At 48.4% G+C, this 19,390-nt stretch overlaps 1 protein-coding gene across 1 annotated transcript in view; it reads right to left on the reverse strand.

Moving 5' to 3' along the window:
- Window positions 1–1,269: 1,269 nt before the first annotated feature.
- LOC126417164 (nuclear receptor subfamily 2 group E member 1-like) overlaps window positions 1,270–19,390 on the reverse strand; it is a 212,903-nt gene continuing 194,782 nt past the window's right edge. Inside the window, exon 9 of the mRNA XM_050085062.1 lies at window positions 1,270–1,817. Coding sequence (XP_049941019.1) covers window positions 1,561–1,817 — 257 coding nt within the window. The 3' untranslated portion in view covers window positions 1,270–1,560. The remainder of the gene's footprint in view (window positions 1,818–19,390) is intronic.

The following is a 19,390-nucleotide window of genomic DNA, read 5'->3' on the forward strand; positions in this document are numbered from 1 at the left end:
TAATGGAGAGTACTTCGAAGGAGATTAAGGTTGTATTTGAAAACAATAAAATATATGCTTTCTAGAAAGAAATTCCAGTTGTTTTTGGGTCCACACCTCGTACACAATGTGTGTGTGTGAGTACAGGTTTTGTTGCAGGGACGATGACATATGGAAGTTTGGGTCTGCAGGACAGCTAAAGCGATTAAGGCGACCTCTCGTGTAAAGCAGGAAGCCCAGGTTTGGGTCCCAGCCGAGCATGACTTTTCACTGTCATCATTCCATTTGCGGATGATGTGGTTCTTTGTGAGCAGAGCATCGACAGACTTGAGGAAAAGCTGGAGGATTGGAGGAAGGCACTGGAAGAAAGACGGATGAAAATTAGCAGGACAAAGTCAGAATATTTAGCACTGAAGGATGTGCAGATGAGGTCTTGCAACATCCAGGATGATGAGCTGAAATCGGTCTGCAAATTTAAATACTTGGGGTCATACATACAGAGGGACGGAGGACTGGAAAGTGAGATACAACACCGAATAAATTGCGGTTGCAACAACTGGAGGAAAATGAGTGTTGTGTGACAGGAAGGTGAGCACTGGGTCGAAAGGGAAAGTGTACAAGTCGGTGGTAAGGCCTGCTATGATATACGGGGCAGAGACATGGCCAATCACAGTAGCCCGGGAAAGGAAGATGGAAGTGGCGGAAATGAGGATGCTGAGGTGGATGTGTGGGGTAACAAGGAAGGACAGGATTAGAAATGAATTTGTTAGAGAAGCTGTGAAAGTGGGGCCCATGGGGTAAAGGATACAAGAGAGCAGACTAAGGTGGTATGGACACTTGCAGAGAAAAGGGGAAGAGTATATCGGAAACAGAGTTGAAGATGTAAAGATTGAAGGAGCGAGAAGGAGAGGAAGACCGACGATGAGGTGGAAGGATAAGATATCTGGGGACCTAAGGGAGAAAGCATGGAAGAAGGAAGAGGCCACGGATGGAGTACTATGGAGAAGGATCCAGAAGAGCAACGCCGATCCTACGTGATGTGGGACAAGGCAACGATAAAAAAGAAGTAGATCATTCCACTATACAACTGATGGTTGTTAATATGTATTTTAATTATTTTGAAAACTTTTTATAGACTTGTCTCATAAAATTTTAGTACAGCCTCTGTGCGCCCACACCACCATATCATGACCATGACTTCATCATCGTCACCATCATCACCACTACCACCATTATAGCCATCATAATGGAAATAAACTAAGAAAACTGGTGCACAAACAAGATGGTGGCCGGGTCACTCAGTCCAGATTTTCTTATAGTAGAATGAACCTATAGTCAGTGATCGGTCTAGCTTGGTGAATTTATCCCACTGCACAGCAGCTATTGCAAGGCGCACAAGACGCCATTTCGAAAACATCTGGATGAGAAAAAAAGGCTTAGAACACTGGTGCACAGTCAAATAAGAATCACTCATCCCAGATGTTCGTCTAGGAGAAGTACACCTGTGGACTGCTCGGTGCAACTGGGTGAGTTTATCCGCCTGAACTGCAGCCTCTGCGAGGTGGCAGGCAGAGCACGAGGCTAGTGGCGGTCGGCGCGCGTCTCGTCCAGCATGTCTCTGAGCAGGGCACGGATACTGACGTCGCCGACGGTCCTGCGGAAGAAGAGGTCCTCGAGGGCGTGCCGCGTGGGCGCCTGCGCGGCGGGCAGCAGCAGCAGCAGGCGTCCGAAGCGGCGGCCGCCGCCACCCGCGCCGCCCCCGCAGTAGTCGAGCAGCATGGCCAGCGTCTGGTCCTGCAGCAGCTGCACGTGCGCGCGCGCCGACAGCCCGGGGCACTCTGCCGGCACGGCGACGCCACTCTCGCAACAGATTCATACTGATAAGAGGGTTTAAACTAGAACACTTCATGTACGTGGTCTTCACTCGGCTGTGGAGTGCGTGACACAGTGCCCATGAAACAGACTGGCGGATAAAATGGCTCTGAGAACTATGGGACTTAACACCTGTGGTCATCAGTCCCCTAGAACTTAGGACTACGTAAACTTAACTAACCTAAGGACATCACACACATCCATGCCCGAGGCAGGATTCGAACCTGCGACCGTAGCAGCAGCGCGGTTCCGGACTGAGCGCCTAGAACCGCTAGACCACGACTGGCGGATAACATCTCCCATGTGCATGCATAGAAACTTACCTAAGGGAGGGGCAAGATTCTGTAGTTTTCATTTATATGGTACCAGTATACCCCTGATTCCTTAAAGAATCAAACTCCCATGTGTAAAACAGTTTCAAACGTCTAATAACTTTACAAACGAATTAACGTGTTAAATATTTGCGATTAAGTTTGAAATTATCCTTAAAGTTTGTTGGAAGTTGTTAAGTGGTCTGGTTGTGAAACACGGGTTGAATGTACAGGGTGATCAAGAAGTCAGTATAAATTTGAAAACTGAATAAATCACGGAATAATGTAGATAGGTACAAATTGACACACATGCTTGGAATGACATGGGGTTTTATTAGAACAAAAAATAAATAAATAAAAATAAAAAAATACAAAAGTTCAAAAAATGTCCGACACATGGCGCTTCATCTGGTCAGAATAGCAATAATTGGCATAACAAAGTAAGACAAAGCAAAGATGATGTTCTTTACAGGAAATGCTCAGTATCTTCGTCATCATTCCTCAACAATAGCTGTAGTCGGGGAATAATGTGAACAGCACTGTAAAGCATGTCCGGAGTTATGGTGAGGCATTGCCGTCGGATGTTGTCTTTCAGCATCCCTAGAGATGTCGGTCGATCACGATACACTAGCGACTTCAGGTAACCCCAAAGCCAATAATAGCACGGACTGAGTTCTGGGGACCTGCGAGGCCAAGCATGACGAAAGTGGCGGCTGAGCACACGATCATCACCAAACGACGCGCGCAAAAGATCTTTCACGCCTCTAGCAATATGGGGTGGTTCTAATAAAACCCCATGTCATTCTAACCATGCGTGACGATTTTTACCTCTCTATCTACGTTATTCCGTGGTTTATTAAGTTTTCAAATATATACTGACTTTTTGATCACCCGGTACACTGAAGTGACAAAAGCCATTGGATAGCGATATGCACATTACAGATGGCAGTAGTATCGCGTACGCAAGGTATAAAAGGGCAACACATTGGCAGAGCCGTCATATGTACAGCCGGCCGGAGTGGCCGTGCGGTTCTAGGCGCTACAGTCTGGAGCCGAGCGACCGCTACGGTCGCAGGTTCGAATCCTGCCTCAGGCATGGATGTGTGTGATGTCCTTAGGTTAGTTAGGTTTAATTAGTTCTAAGTTCTAGGCGACTGATGACCTCAGAAGTCAAATAGTGCTCAGAGCCGTTTGAACCATTTGTTGTGATGCACACGTAACTATAACAAGTATTTTCCACAAATAACGTACTAAAACACTTTTCACACTGTGTTCTGGTGTAGTGAAGGCGTGACGTTTTTAACGTTACTTCTCTGGAACTAATTCTATTCGGCACATACTTTGGACCCAGTATCTACATATCTGACTGAATGTATATACAAAATTGGATCATTGTACGACACACAGTTCAGGACATATTATGCCATAAACATCGAGACGCGTTGAAACCTTGCGTTTGCTTGGTATGGAGCGCAAATTACCCAGCCTGCATTGAGGAGATAAAAGTCATGGTATACTTCTTAATAGCGTATCGGACATCCTTTCACCCGGCGTGGTGCAGCATGGACTCAACAAGTCGTTAGAAGTTCCCCTGCCGTACTGCCTCGATAGCCGCGCATAACTGCAAAAAGTTGCCGATGCAGGAGTTTGTGCACGAACTGACCTCTCCATTATGTTCCATAAATGTTCGATGGGATTCATATCAGGCGATTTGGGTGGCCAAATCAATCGCTAGAATTGTCCAGAATGTTCTTCAAACAAATGGTGAACGATTTTGGCCCTGTGACATGGCGCATTGTCATCCATACAAATTCCATCGTTATTTGTGAACATGAAGTCCATGAATAGAAGAAAACAGTCTCCAACTAGCCGAAAATAACCGTTTCCAGTCAATGATTCCTTTTATTGGACTAGATGACCCAGTCCATTCCATGTAAACACAGCCCACACCACTGTGGAGCCATCATCAGCTTGCACAGTGGCTTGTTGACAACTTGGGTCCATGGCTTCGTGTGGTCCGCGCCATCCTCGAAATCTACCGCCAGCTCTTACCAACTGAAATCAGGATTCAGCTCATGGTTTTCCAGTCGTCTAAGGTCCAACAGATATAGTCGCAAGCCCAGGACAGGCGCTGCGGGCGATGTCGTGCTGTTAGCAAAGGCACTCGCACCCGTCGTCTGCTGCCATAGCCCATTAACGCCACTTTTCGCCTCACGGTCCTAGCGAATACGTTCGTCGTACGTCCCACATTGCGGTTATTTCACGTGGTGTTGCTTGTCTGTTAGCACTTACAACTCTACGCCAACGCCGCCGCTCTAGGTCAACTGAAGGCCGTCGGCCACTGGGTTGTCCGTTGAGAGAGGTAATGCCTGAAATCTGGTATTCTCGGCACACTCTTGACACTGTGGAGCTTGGAATATTGAATTCCCTAACGATTTCCGAAATGGTATTTGTGATGTGTCCAGCTCCAACTATCATTCCATTTTCAAAGTCTGTTAATTCCCGTCGTGAGGCCAAAATCACGTTGGAAACCATTCCACATGAATTATCTGCGTACTAATGAGGTTCAAACGGCTCTGAGCACTATGTGACTTCTGAGGTCATCAGTCGCCTAGAACTTAGAACTAATTAAACCTAACTAACCTAAGGACATCACACACATCCATGCCCGAGGCAGGATTCGAACCTGCGACAATAGCGGTCGCTCGGCTCCAGACTGTAGCGCCTAGAACCGCACGGCCACTCCAGTCGGCTGCATCACAACATCTCAGCATGATGCGGAGAATGGAAGTGCGTGCCACACGAAAACGTAAGTAAATACGAAAATAGGCGCGAAAACATCGCGAGAAACTAAATTACATTCTGGAAGATAGGTTAACTCCCAGCAAAAAAACTTTCTCATCAACATCGTTTGGTTGCAGATGACAAGCTACCTGTAGTAATTAACACAAAAGCGATCCAGAAAATCCATGCACACTAAATGTAAAGGTATTTACAAAAAGAAACGATCTGTTGTTTGAACTAAAAATGCACATAATTTTATAATCATTTAACGAAAATGTTCACATTGCAGAATAAATAAAAACGAAAACCCACTGATGATGGTGCAGTGCTGCCGAATCATGTTTGGGTACTGAAAATAACGGTATTTTGCATAACTGGCGGACCTCACATCCAACGATAGTTCGTGTGTTTAACACAGGTGTATTGCTCTTGCGAAACAAAGATGTCGGAAGAACTGCAGTCCTATGCATTTTCGTAGTGTACTTTCCGCGAGACCACTGCATTTCAATTTAACACACGCACTGTTTGCTATGTGCCGAAGACGCTCAGGACTGCAGATATTTCGACACCGAGCAACGCACCTGAGCTAAACACTGGAACTGCCACCTGACGGCATCTAAAACGAGTCGTAAATTTAAAAAAAAAGGTTTTATTTTTGTTTTTAACAGGCAGTCACGGGAAAGGTGATTTCTTGTATATACTTCAATAAAATCGTTGGTCGCATGGAGTCCTAGGAGGAATGGTTGGTATTTAGGGATGTGACAGGAACGATCATTCGAAGCAAAAATGTCTAGTTAACATTCCATCTAAAATGCATCCTTTAAGGGCTATGAGCACTTTTTCATGTACTGTGAAACAAATCTCATATACTGCAAGCTCTTTGCTTGCCATATTTTGAGAGGTGATTGTGAGGGCCAAAACAAGAAAAAGAAAAGTCCATTTAAGGTCGGCTCCAACGCGCATACGTTAAGAGCTATGAGCACTTGCTCATCTTCACTACCGTTGAAACACATTTCTTCTACTAAATAGGTACTCATAGGTCTTAAGGTACACATTTTAGAGTCCATTGTCACTAGACTTTTTACTAGAGTTTTATACTTCGAATGATCGTTCCTGTCATATCCCTGAATATTGACAATTCCCCATAAAAGACCCTGTGTAGAAAAATTAAATTACTTTTCTTTCTAGTTCCATCTGTACTGCTAATTTCCTTACTTCATAACGTGGTCACACAGTGACAAAACAGCACATAAGAGAAAACAACAGAGGTCGGATTTGGAATCACTGCCCAAAACCGCTGAAATGTCGTTTATTTTGAGGAAACGTAAATTTTACGTAGGGGCAACAATTTTCGTCAAAATTCTGGAGGCGGACTTGCAGAGCATAATGCGTTCGCCATTCGCTTACCGGCCCCAACTGTTAAAGTTACTGTTATTTTCTTAAAAGGTGTAGAGTGTCGACTGGAAACGCGAAATAGGTATAGATTTATTTTTAACGACGAACGTCTGTGTGATATTTCATCCAAATATTTGTCCCACAGTTGCCGGACTTCCATTGTCAATCGAGCAAAGACGGGGAAGGAAGGAGTCGTTATTTTGTTTATGAAACCATCCTAGTACTCACTCGAAACCTTTTAAGTAAACGACGATGTGGGCCAAAATAAGCAGTGACCAGCGGTACTTCGGCGTGTATCTCAAGAATAGGAGGCGTCACAGTGAACTATGTATCTCAAGAATGGCTGGCGACGAAGTGAACTTCGTTATGCTTCACGCAAACGCCACACCGACCAAATTTTTCTAAAATAAGTTTTTTTCTCTGACAATTTTCCACATTCAGTGTACAAATTTTTTTTTATTTTTTTCAAACGCCGTTTTCCTTGCAGCAGTATAAGATTTAGTTACGTTCCAGACGTATTTTGTTGAAAAATCTCGGCGTGAATATGCGCACTCTAACCTATGACCAGATGAGAGGAAAAGTAGATTTTGCTAGGACAGATGGATAACTGTTAAGTAATGTTTCATTTGTGCAAAAATTATGTGCGAAGTGTTTCGAATCTATAAGTATAAGCAGAAATACACCTATAGTACTACAGACAAATGCCACTGAAGACGCCTTTACTGCAGAAGACGAAACAGTTCTGGCACGTGCATACATAATATACTACAGTAGGTAAAGGGCATTTTAATTTATAAAATGAATATTATAAGAGCGGACGTGTGTACATACTCTAGGTGATCAAAAGTATCCGGACACCTGGCTGAAAATGACTTAAGTTCGTGGCGTCCTCCATCGGTAATGCTGGAATTCAGTGTGGTGTTGGCCCACCCTTAGCCTTGATGACAGCTTTCACTCTCACAGGCATACGTTCAATCAGGTGCTGGAAGGTTTCTTGGGGAATGGCAGCCCATTCTTCACGGAGTGCTGCACTGAGGAGAGAGGTATCGATGTCGGTCGGTGAGGTCTGGTACGAAGTCAGCGTTCCAAAACATCCCAAAGGTGTTCTGTAGGATTCAGGTCAGGACTCTGTGCAGGACAGTCCATTACAGGAATGTTATTGTCGTGTAAGCACTCCGCCACAGACCGTGCGGTATGAACAGCTGCTCGATCGTGTTGAAAGACGGAATCGCCATCCGCGAATTGTTCTACAACAGTGGGACGCAAGGAGGTGCTTAATACACCAATGTAGGCCTGTACTGTAATAGTTCCATGCAAAACAAAAAAGGGTGGACCCCCCCCCCCCCCCCATGAAAAACATTTCACACCATAACACCAGCGACTCCGAATTTTACTGTTGGCACTACACACGCTGGCAGATGACGTTCACCAGGCACTCGCCATACCCACACTTTGCCATCGGATCGCCACATTGTGTGCCGTGATTCGTCACTTCACACAACATTTTTCCACTGTTTAATCGTCCAATGTTTACGCTCCTTACGCCAAGCGAGGAGTCGTTTGGCATTTACCGGCGTGAGGTGTGACTTATGAGCAGCAGCTCGACCATGAAATCCAAGTTTTCTCACCTCCCGCCTGTCATAATGCTTGCAATGGATCATGTAGTTTGGAATTCCTGTGTGATGGCTTGGATGGGTGTCTGCCTACTACGCATTATGACCCTCTTCAACTGTCGGCGGTCTCTGTTGGTCAACAGACGAGGTCGGCCTGTACGTTTTTGTGCTGTACTTGTCCCTTCACGTTTCCACTTCACTATCACATTGGAAACAGTGGAACTAGGGATTTTTAGGAGTGTGGAAATCTCGCGTACACGCGTATGACACAAGTGACACCCAATCACCTGACCACGTTCGAAGTCCGTGCGTTACGCGGAGCGACCCATTCTGCTCTCTCCCGATGTCTAATTACTACTGAGGTCGCTGATACGGAGTACCTGGCTGTATGTGGCAGTACAATGCACCAAATATGATAAACGAATGTTTTTGAGGTTGTTCGGATACTTTTGATCAGTTCCACATCTCTTCCTAAACCACTAAGTTCATTTCACCCATACTTGGTACAAACATCACTTACTGTCTGTATAGAATCATTATGGCATAAGAACACCTACTGCTCCAATTATGGGATAAGAACCTCTCAAAGATGGTGGGAGTGGGGGTGAAAAAGAAGCGTAATTCACATAATGCAATTAGCCGAACTATATTTATCCGGAATTTCAGAACAAGAGACTTAGTGACTTTCAGTCAACATAATTCAAAAACTTATGAGATTTTCTCTCACTGAAAACTGATGTAAAATGACGAAGGGGAAAAGTTTACCACTTACTACATTTTCGCTGTTCATGCAATAGTGCTGTTGTATCACGCGTATCTTTTTAATTTATTATTTCTTCACAATTAACTCCATTTCCAACACATTATGCAGGCAGTATTCATATATACCACTGAATGTACTTGCAAAAATACGTCATCGTTGATACATTGCTTAGGGAATATGACGTCATAAACACTGAGATGCGTGAAAATCTGTCTCATCAAGCATGACGTTTTAATTTATTACTTCTTTGCCACTAACTCTTTTCGCAAGACATTTTACATACAGTAGCCACATATATCACTGGATGTACCTGCAAAATATATCATTTACGGCATAGTTTGGGAGATATGGCATCACAAATATTGAGCTGCGTGAAAACGAAACTGCAGGACGAAATTCGCTAGAAACGGAGATTAAATAGATGTGATATGAGCATATTCGGGCAAGGCCAAGGGTAAAAAAATGTCCCTAAGCCCCTGGATTGATTTCAAACAAACTTGGTACACATCTTGCTTACTATCTGGAAAAGAATAAGGGGGGGGGGGGAGGAGGTTAAGAACCAGCAACATCCTGTTGTGGTGGTGATAGCGTTGAGAGAGAGGGGGGGTATGGGGAGATAGACAGATAGAGGGGAAGGGGAATGCACAGAAAGGGGAGAGGACAGATGAAGAAAAGAGGGGGAAAGAAATATATGGACAGATAAAGCAAATAAGACGGAAAGAGAGGGGGAGTAGGAAATGGACAGAGAAAAGAAAGAGGATGAGATGGTCAGAGAAGGGGGGGGGAGAAGGACCTGTACAGAGAGAGCAGAGGAGGAAATTTACAGAGAAAGGGAACTGGAGGAGATGGACAACGAGAGGGGGAGTAGGGGAGAAGGACAAAGAAAGAAAAGAGGAGGGGGCGGACAGAGAGAGAGGAGGAGGCGATGACAGCGAGAGAGGAGGAAGAGATTGACAGTGAGAGAGGAGGAGGAGATTGACAGTGAGAGAGGAGGAAGAGATTGACAGTGAGGGAGGAGGAGGAGATTGACAGTGAGAGACGAGGAAGAGATTGACAGTGAGGGAGGAGGAGGAGATTGACAGTGAGAGACGAGGAAGAGATTGACAGTGAGGGAGGAGGAGGAGATTGACAGTGAGAGAGGAGGAGGAAATTGACAGTGAGGGAGGAGGAGGAGATTGACAGTGAGAGAGGAGGAGGAGATTGACAGTCAGAGAGGAGGAGGAGATTGACAGTGAGAGAGGAGGAGGAGATTGACAGTGAGAAAGGAGGAAGAGGTTGACAGTGAGGGAGGAGGAGGAGATTGACAGTGAGGGAGGAGGAGGAGATTGACAGTGAGAGAGGAGGAGCAGATTGACAGTGAGGGAGGAGGAGGAGATTGACAGTGAGAGAGGAGGAGGAGATTGACAGTCAGAGAGGAGGAGGAGATTGACAGTGAGAGAGGAGGAGGAAATTGACAGTGAGGGAGGAGGAAGAGGTTGACAGTGAGGGAGGAGGAGGAGATTGACAGTGAGGGAGGAGGAGGAGATTGACAGTGAGAGAGGAGGAGGAGATTGACAGTGAGAGACGAGGAAGAGATTGACAGTGAGACAGGAGGAGGAGATTGACAGTGAGAGAGGAGGAGGAAATTGACAGTGAGGGAGGAGGAGGAGATTGACAGTGAGAGAGGAGGAGGAGATTGACAGTCAGAGAGGAGGAGGAGATTGACAGTGAGAGAGGAGGAGGAGATTGACAGTGAGAAAGGAGGAAGAGGTTGACAGTGAGGGAGGAGGAGGAGATTGACAGTGAGGGAGGAGGAGGAGATTGACAGTGAGAGAGGAGGAGGAGATTGACAGTGAGGGAGGAGGAGGAGATTGACAGTGAGAGAGGAGGAGGAGATTGACAGTCAGAGAGGAGGAGGAGATTGACAGTGAGAGAGGAGGAGGAGATTGACAGTGAGAAAGGAGGAAGAGGTTGACAGTGAGGGAGGAGGAGGAGATTGACAGTGAGGGAGGAGGAGGAGATTGACAGTGAGAGACGAGGAAGAGATTGACAGTGAGAGAGGAGGAGGAGATTGACAGTGAGAGAGGAGGAGGAAATTGACAGTGAGGGAGGAGGAGGAGATTGACAGTGAGAGAGGAGGAGGAGATTGACAGTCAGAGAGGAGGAGGAGATTGACAGTGAGAGAGGAGGAGGAGATTGACAGTGAGAGAGGAGGAGGAGATTGACAGTGAGAAAGGAGGAAGAGGTTGACAGTGAGGGAGGAGGAGGAGATTGACAGTGAGAGAGGAGGAGGAGATTGACAGTGAGAGAGGAGGAGGAGATTGACAGTCAGAGAGGAGGAGGAGATTGACAGTGAGAGAGGAGGAGGAGATTGACAGTGAGAGAGGAGGAGGAGATTGACAGTGAGAGAGGAGGAGGAGATTGACAGTGAGAGAGGAGGAGGAGATTGACAGTGAGAGAGGAGGAGGAGATTGACAGTGAGAGAGGAGGAGGAGATTGACAGTGAGAGAGGAGGAGGAGATTGACAGTGAGAAAGGAGGAAGAGGTTGACAGTGAGGGAGGAGGAGGAGATTGACAGTGAGGGAGGAGGAGGAGATTGACAGTGAGAGAGGAGGAGGAGATTGACAGTGAGACACGAGGAAGAGATTGACAGTGAGAGAGGAGGAGGAGATTGACAGTGAGAGAGGAGGAGGAAATTGACAGTGAGGGAGGAGGAGGAGATTGACAGTGAGAGAGGAGGAGGAGATTGACAGTCAGAGAGGAGGAGGAGATTGACAGTGAGAGAGGAGGAGGAGATTGACAGTGAGAAAGGAGGAAGAGGTTGACAGTGAGGGAAGAGGAGGAGATTGACAGTGAGGGAGGAGGAGGAGATTGACAGTGAGAGAGGAGGAGGAGATTGACAGTGAGGGAGGAGGAGGAGATTGACAGTGAGAGAGGAGGAGGAGATTGACAGTGAGAGAGGAGGAAGAGATTGACAGTGAGGGAGGAGGAGGAGATTGACAGTGAGAGAGGAGGAGGAGATTGACAGTGAAAGAGGAGGAGGAGATTGACAGTGAGGGAGGAGGAGGAGATTGACAGTGAGGGAGGAGGAGGAGATTGACAGTGAGAGAGGAGGAGGAGATTGACAGTGAGAGAGGAGGAGGAGATTGACAGTGAGAGAGGAGAAGGAGATTGACAGTGAGAGAGGAGGAGGAGATTGACAGTGAGAGAGGAGGAGGAGATTGACAGTGAGAGAGGAGGAGGAGATTGACAGTGAGAGAGGAGGAGGAGATTGACAGTGAGAGAGGAGGAAGAGATTGACAGTGAGAGAGGAGGAGGAGATTGACAGTGAGAGAGGAGGAGGAGATTGACAGTGAGAGAGGAGGAGGAGATTGACAGTGAGAGAGGAGGAGGAGATTGACAGTGAGAGAGGAGGAGGAGATTGACAGTGAGAGAGGAGGAGGAGATTGACAGTGAGAAAGGAGGAAGAGGTTGACAGTGAGGGAGGAGGAGGACATTGACAGTGAGAGAGGAGGAGGAGATTGACAGTGAGAGAGGAGGAGGAGATTGACAGTGAGAGAGGAGGAGGAGATTGACAGTGAGAGAGGAGAAGGAGATTGACAGTGAGAGAGGAGGAGGAGATTGACAGTGAGAGAGGAGGAGGAGATTGACAGTGAGAGAGGAGGAGGAGATTGACAGTGAGAGATGAGGATGAGATTGACAGTGAGGGAGGAGGAGGACATTGACAGTGAGAGAGGAGGAGGAGATTGACAGTGAGAGAGGAGGAGGAGATTGACAGTGAGAGAGGAGAAGGAGATTGACAGTGAGAGAGGAGGAGGAGATTGACAGTGAGAGAGGAGGAGGAGATTGACAGTGAGAGAGGAGAAGGAGATTGACAGTGAGAGAGGAGGAGGAGATTGACAGTGAGAGAGGAGGAGGAGATTGACAGTGAGAGAGGAGGAGGAGATTGACAGTGAGAGAGGAGGAGGAGATTGACAGTGAGAGAGGAGGAGGAGATTGACAGTCAGAGAGGAGGAGGAGATTGACAGTGAGGGGGGAGGAGGACATTGACAGTGAGAGAGGAGGAGGAGATTGACAGTGAGAGAGGAGGAGGAGATTGACAGTGAGAGAGGAGGAGGAGATTGACAGTGAGAGAGGAGGAGGAGATTGACAGTGAGAGAGGAGGAGGAGATTGACAGTGAGAGAGGAGGAGGAGATTGACAGTGAGAGAGGAGGAGGAGATTGACAGTGAGAGAGGAGGAGGAGATTGACAGTGAGAGAGGAGGAGGAGATTGACAGTGAGAGAGGAGGAAGAGATTGACAGTGAGGGAGGAGGAGGAGATTGACAGTGAGAGAGGAGGAGGAGATTGACAGTGAGAGAGGAGGAGGAGATTGACAGTGAGAGAGGAGGAGGAGATTGACAGTGAGGGAGGAGGAGGAGATTGACAGTGAGAGAGGAGGAGGAGATTGACAGTGAGAGAGGAGGAGGAGATTGACAGTGAGAGAGGAGGAGGAGATTGACAGTGAGAGAGGAGGAGGAGATTGACAGTGAGAGAGGAGGAGGAGATTGAAGTGAGGGAGGAGGAGGAGATTGACAGTGAGAGAGGAGGAGGAGATTGACAGTGAGAGAGGAGGAGGAGATTGACAGTGAGAGAGGAGGAGGAGATTGACAGTGAGAGAGGAGGAGGAGATTGACAGTGAGAGAGGAGGAGGAGATTGACAGTCAGAGAGGAGGAGGAGATTGCCAGTGAGGGGGGAGGAGGACATTGACAGTGAGGGGGGAGGAGGACATTGACAGTGAGAGAGGAGGAGGAGATTGACAGTGAGAGAGGTGGAGGAGATTGACAGTGAGAGAGGAGGAGGAGATTGACAGTGAGAGAGGAGGAGGAGATTGACAGTGAGAGAGGAGGAGGAGATTGACAGTGAGAGAGGAGGAGGAGATTGACAGTGAGAGAGGAGGAGGAGATTGACAGTGAGAGAGGAGGAGGAGATTGACAGTGGGAGAGGAGGAAGAGATTGACAGTGAGAGAGGAGGAAGAGATTGACAGTGAGGGAGGAGGAGGAGATTGACAGTGAGAGAGGAGGAGGAGATTGACAGTGAATAAGGAGGAGGAGATTGACAGTGAGAGAGGAGGAGGAGATTGAAGTGAGGGAGGAGGAGGAGATTGACAGTGAGAGAGGAGGAGGAGATTGACAGTGAGAGAGGAGGAGGAGATTGACAGTGAGAGAGGAGGAGGAGATTGACAGTGAGAGAGGAGGAGGAGATTGACAGTGAGAGAGGAGGAGGAGATTGACAGTGAGAAAGGAGGAAGAGGTTGACAGTGAGGGAGGAGGAGGACATTGACAGTGAGAGAGGAGGAGGAGATTGACAGTGAGAGAGGAGGAGGAGATTGACAGTGAGAGAGGAGGAGGAGATTGACAGTGAGAGAGGAGAAGGAGATTGACAGTGAGAGAGGAGGAGGAGATTGACAGTGAGAGAGGAGGAGGAGATTGACAGTGAGAGAGGAGGAGGAGATTGACAGTGAGAAAGGAAGAGGAGATTGACAGTGAGAAGGAGGGGGGAGATTGACAGTGAGAGAGGAGGAAGAGATAGACAGTGAGGGAGGAGGACGAGATTGACAGCAAGAGAGCGGAGGAGGAGATTGACAGCAAGAGAGGAGGAGGAGATTGACAGTGAGGTAGGAGGGGGAGATTGACAGTGAGAGAGGAGGAGGAGATTGACAGTGCGAGAGGAGGAGAAGATTGACAGTGAGAGAGGAGGAGAAGATTGACAGTGAGAGAGGAGGAGAAGATTGACAGTGAGAGAGGAGGAGGAGATTGACAGTGAGAGAGGAGGAGGAGATTGACAGTGAGAGAGCAGGAGGAGATTGACAGTGAGAGAGGAGGAGGAGATTGACAGTGAGAGAGGAGGAGGAGATTGACTGTCAGAGAGGAGGAGGAGATTGACAGTGAGAGAGGAGGAGGAGATTGACAGTGAGAGAGGAGGAGGAGATTAACAGTGAGAGAGGAGGAGGAGATTGACAGCGAGAAAGGAGGAAGAGGTTGACAGTGAGGGAGGAGGAGGAGATTGACAGTGAGAGAGGAGGAGGAGATTGACAGTGAGAGAGGAGGAGGAGATTGACAGTCAGAGAGGAGGAGGAGATTGACAGTGCGAGAGGAGGAGAAGATTGACAGTGAGAGAGGAGGAGGAGATTGACAGTGAGAGAGGAGGAGGAGATTGACAGTGAGAGAGGAGAAGGAGATTGACAGTGAGAGAGGAGGAGGAGATTGAAAGTGAGAGAGGAGGAGGAGATTGACAGTCAGAGAGGAGGAGGAGATTGACTGTGAGAGAGGAGGAGGAGATTGACAGTGAGAGAGGAGGAGGAGATTGACAGTGAGAGAGGAGGAGGAGATTGACAGTGAGAGAGGAGGAGGAGATTGACAGTGAGAGAGGAGAAGGAGATTGACAGTGAAAAAGGAGGAAGAGGTTGACAGTGAGGGAGGAGGAGGAGATTGACAGTGAGAGAGGAGGAGGAGATTGACAGTGAGAGAGGAGGAGGAGATTGACAGTGAGAGAGGAGGAGGAGATTGACAGTGAGGGAGGAGGAGGAGATTGACAGTGAGAGAGGAGGAGGAGATTGACAGTGAGAGAGGAGGAGGAGATTGACAGTGAGAGAGGAGAAGGAGATTGACAGATAGAGAGGAGGAGGAGATTGACAGTGAGAGAGGAGGAGGAGATTGACAGTCAGAGAGGAGGAGGAGATTGACAGTGAGAGAGGAGGAGGAGATTGACAGTGAGAGAGGAGGAGGAGATTGACAGTGAGAGAGGAGGAGGAGATTGACAGTGAGAGAGGAGGAGGAGATTGACAGTGAGAGAGGAGGAGGAGATTGACAGTGAGAGAGGAGGAGGAGATTGACAGTGAGAAAGGAGGAAGAGGTTGACAGTGAGGGAGGAGGAGGAGATTGACAGTGAGAGAGGAGGAGGAGATTGACAGTGAGAGAGGAGGAGGAGAATGACAGTGAGGGAGGAGGAGGAGATTGACAGTGAGAGAGGAGGAGGAGATTGACAGTGAGAGAGGAGGAGGAGATTGACAGTGAGAGAGGAGGAGGAGATTGACAGTGAGAGAGGAGGAGGAGATTGACAGTGAGAGAGGAGCAGGAGATTGACAGTCAGAGAGGAGGAGGAGATTGACAGTGAGAGAGGAGGAGGAGATTGACAGTGAGAAAGGAGGAGCAGGTTGACAGTGAGGGAGGAGGAGGAGATTGACAGTGAGAGAGGAGGAGGAGATTGACAGTGAGAGAGGAGGAGGAGATTGACAGTGAGAGAGGAGAAGGAGATTGACAGTGAGAGAGGAGGAGGAGATTGACAGTGAGAGAGGAGGAGGAGATTGACAGTCAGAGAGGAGGAGGAGATTGACAGTGAGAGAGGAGGAGGAGATTGACAGTGAGAGAGGAGGAGGAGATTGACATTGAGAGAGGAGGAGGAGATTGACAGTGAGAGAGGAGGAGGAGATTGACAGTGAGAAAGGAGGAGGAGATTGACAGTGAGAGAGGAGGAGGAGATTGACAGTGAGAGAGGAGGAGGAGATTGACAGTGAGGGAGGAGGAGGAGATTGACAGTGAGAGAGGAGGAGGAGATTCACAGTGAGAGAGGAGTAGGAGATTGACAGTGAGAGAGGAGGAGGAGATTGACAGTGAGAGAGGAGGAGGAGATTGACAGTGAGAGAGGAGGAGGAGATTGACAGTGAGAGAGGAGGAGGAGATTGACAGTGAGAGAGGAGGAGGAGATTGACAGTGAGGGAGGAGGAGGAGATTGACAGTGAGAGAGGAGGAGGAGATTGACAGTGAGAGAGGAGGAGGAGATTGACAGTGAGAGAGGAGGAGGAGATTGACAGTGAGAGAGGAGGAGGAGATTGACAGTGAGGGAGGAGGAGGAGATTGACAGTGAGAGAGGAGGAGGAGATTGACAGTGAGAGAGGAGGAGGAGATTGACAGTGAGAGAGGAGGAGGAGATTGACAGTGAGAGAGGAGGAGGAGATTGACAGTGAGAAAGGAGGAAGAGGTTGACAGTGAGGGAGGAGGAGGAGATTGACAGTGAGAGAGGAGGAGGAGATTGACAGTGAGAGAGGAGAAGGAGATTTACAGTGAGAGAGGAGGAGGAGATTGACAGTGAGAGAGGAGGAGGAGATTGACAGTCAGAGAGGAGGAGGAGATTGACAGTGAGAGAGGAGGAGGAGATTGACAGTGAGAGAGGAGGAGGAGATTGACAGTGAGAGAGGAGGAGGAGATTGACAGTGAGAGAGGAGGAAGAGGTTGACAGTGAGGGAGGAGGAGGAGATTGACAGTGAGAGAGGAGGAGGAGATTGACAGTGAGGGAGGAGGAGGAGATTGACAGTGAGAGAGGAGGAGGAGATTGACAGTGAGAGAGGAGGAGGAGATTGACAGTGAGAGAGGAGGAGGAGATTGACAGTCAGAGAGGAGGAGGAGATTGACAGTGAGAGAGGAGGAGGAGATTGACAGTGAGAGAGGAGGAGGAGATTGACAGTGAGAGAGGAGGAGGAGATTGACAGTGAGAGAGGAGGAGGAGATTGACAGTGAGAGAGGAGGAGGAGATTGACAGTGAGAAAGGAGGAAGAGGTTGACAGTGAGGGAGGAGGAGGAGATTGACAGTGAGAGAGGAAGAGGAGATTGACAGTGAGAGAGGAGGAGGAGATTGACAGTGAGAGAGGAGAAGGAGATTGACAGTGAGAGAGGAGGAGGAGATTGACAGTGAGAGAGGAGGAGGAGATTGACAGTCAGAGAGGAGGAGATTGACAGTGAGAGAGGAGGAGGAGATTGACAGTGAGAGAGGAGGAGGAGATTGACAGTGAGAGAGGAGGAGGAGATTGACAGTGAGAGAGGAGGAGGAGATTGACAGTGAGAGAGGAGGAGGAGACTGACAGTGAGGGAGGAGGAGGAGATTGACAGTGAGAGAGGAGGAGGAGATTGACAGTGAGAGAGGAGGAGGAGATTGACAGTGAGAGAGGAGGAGGAGATTGACAGTGAGAGAGGAGGAGGAGATTGACAGTGAGAAAGGAGGAAGAGGTTGACAGTGAGGGAGGAGGAGGAGATTGACAGTGAGAGAGGAGGAGGAGATTGACAGTGAGAGAGGAGGAGGAGATTGACAGTGAGAGAGGAGAAGGAGATTGACAGTGAGAGAGGAGGACTAGATTGACAGTGAGAGAGGAGGAGGAGATTGACAGTCAGAGAGGAGGAGGAGATTGACAGTGAGAGAGGAGGAGGAAATTGACAGTGAGAGAGGAGGAGGAGATTGACAGTGAGAGAGGAGGAGGAGATTGACAGTGAGAGAGGAGGAAGAGGTTGACAGTGAGGGAGGAGGAGGAGATTGACAGTGAGAGAGGAGGAGGAGATTGACAGTGAGGGAGGAGGAGGAGATTGACAGTGAGAGAGGAGGAGGAGATTGACAGTGAGAGAGGAGGAGGAGATTGACAGTGAGAGAGGAGGAGGAGATTGACAGTGAGAGAAGAGGAGGAGATTGACAGTGAGAGAGGAGGAGGAGATTGACAGTGAGAGAGGAGGAGGAGATTGACAGTGAGAGAGGAGGAGGAGATTGACAGTGAGAGAGGAGGAGGAGATTGACAGTGAGAGAGGAGGAGGAGATTGACAGCGAGAGAGGAGGAGGAGATTGACAGTGAGAAAGGAGGAAGAGGTTGACAGTGTGGGAGGAGGAAGAGATTGACAGTGAGAGAGGAGGAGGAGATTGACAGTGAGAGAGGAGGAGGAGATTGACAGTGAGAGAGGAGAAGGAGATTGACAGTGAGAGAGGAGGAGGAGATTGACAGTGAGAGAGGAGGAGGAGATTGAAGTGAGGGAGGAGGAGGAGATTGACAGTGAGAGAGGAGGAGGAGATTGACAGTGAGAGAGGAGGAGGAGATTGACAGTGAGAGAGGAGGAGGAGATTGACAGTGAGAGAGGAGGAGGAGATTGACAGTGAGAGAGGAGGAGGAGATTGACAGTGAGAGAGGAGGAGGAGATTGACAGTGAGGGAGGAGGAGGAGATTGACAGTGAGAGAGGAGGAGGAGATTGACAGTGAGAGAGGAGGAGGAGATTGACAGTGAGAGAGGAGGAGGTGATTGACAGTGAGAGAGGAGGAAGAGATTGATAGTGAGGGAGGAGGAGGAGATGGACAGTGAGAGAGGAGGAGGAGATGGACAGTGAGAGAGGAGGAGGAGATTGACAGTGAGAGAGGAGGAGGAGATTGACAGTGAGAGAGGAGGAGGAGATTGACAGTGAGAGAGGAGGAGGAGTTTGACAGTGAGAAAGGAGGAAGAGGTTGACAGTGAGGGAGGAGGAGGAGATTGACAGTGAGAGAGGAGGAGGAGATTGACAGTGAGAGAGGAGGAGGAGATTGACAGTCAGAGAGGAGGAGGAGATTGACAGTGAGAGAGGAGGAGGAGATTGACTGTGAGAGAGGAGGAGGAGATTGACAGTGAGAGAGGAGGAGGAGATTGACAGTGAGAGAGGAGGAGGAGATTGACAGTGAGAGAGGAGGAGGAGATTGACAGTGAGAGAGGAGGAGGAGATTGACAGTGAGAAAGGAGGAAGAGGTTGACAGTGAGGGAGGAGGAGGAGATTGACAGTGAGAGAGGAGGAGGAGATTGACAGTGAGAGAGGAGGAGGAGATTGACAGTCAGAGAGGAGGAGGAGATTGACAGTGAGAGAGGAGGAGGAGATT

Source organism: Schistocerca serialis, chromosome 8 (assembly GCF_023864345.2).
Source record: "Schistocerca serialis cubense isolate TAMUIC-IGC-003099 chromosome 8, iqSchSeri2.2, whole genome shotgun sequence".
Lineage (NCBI taxonomy): Eukaryota > Metazoa > Arthropoda > Insecta > Orthoptera > Acrididae > Schistocerca > Schistocerca serialis.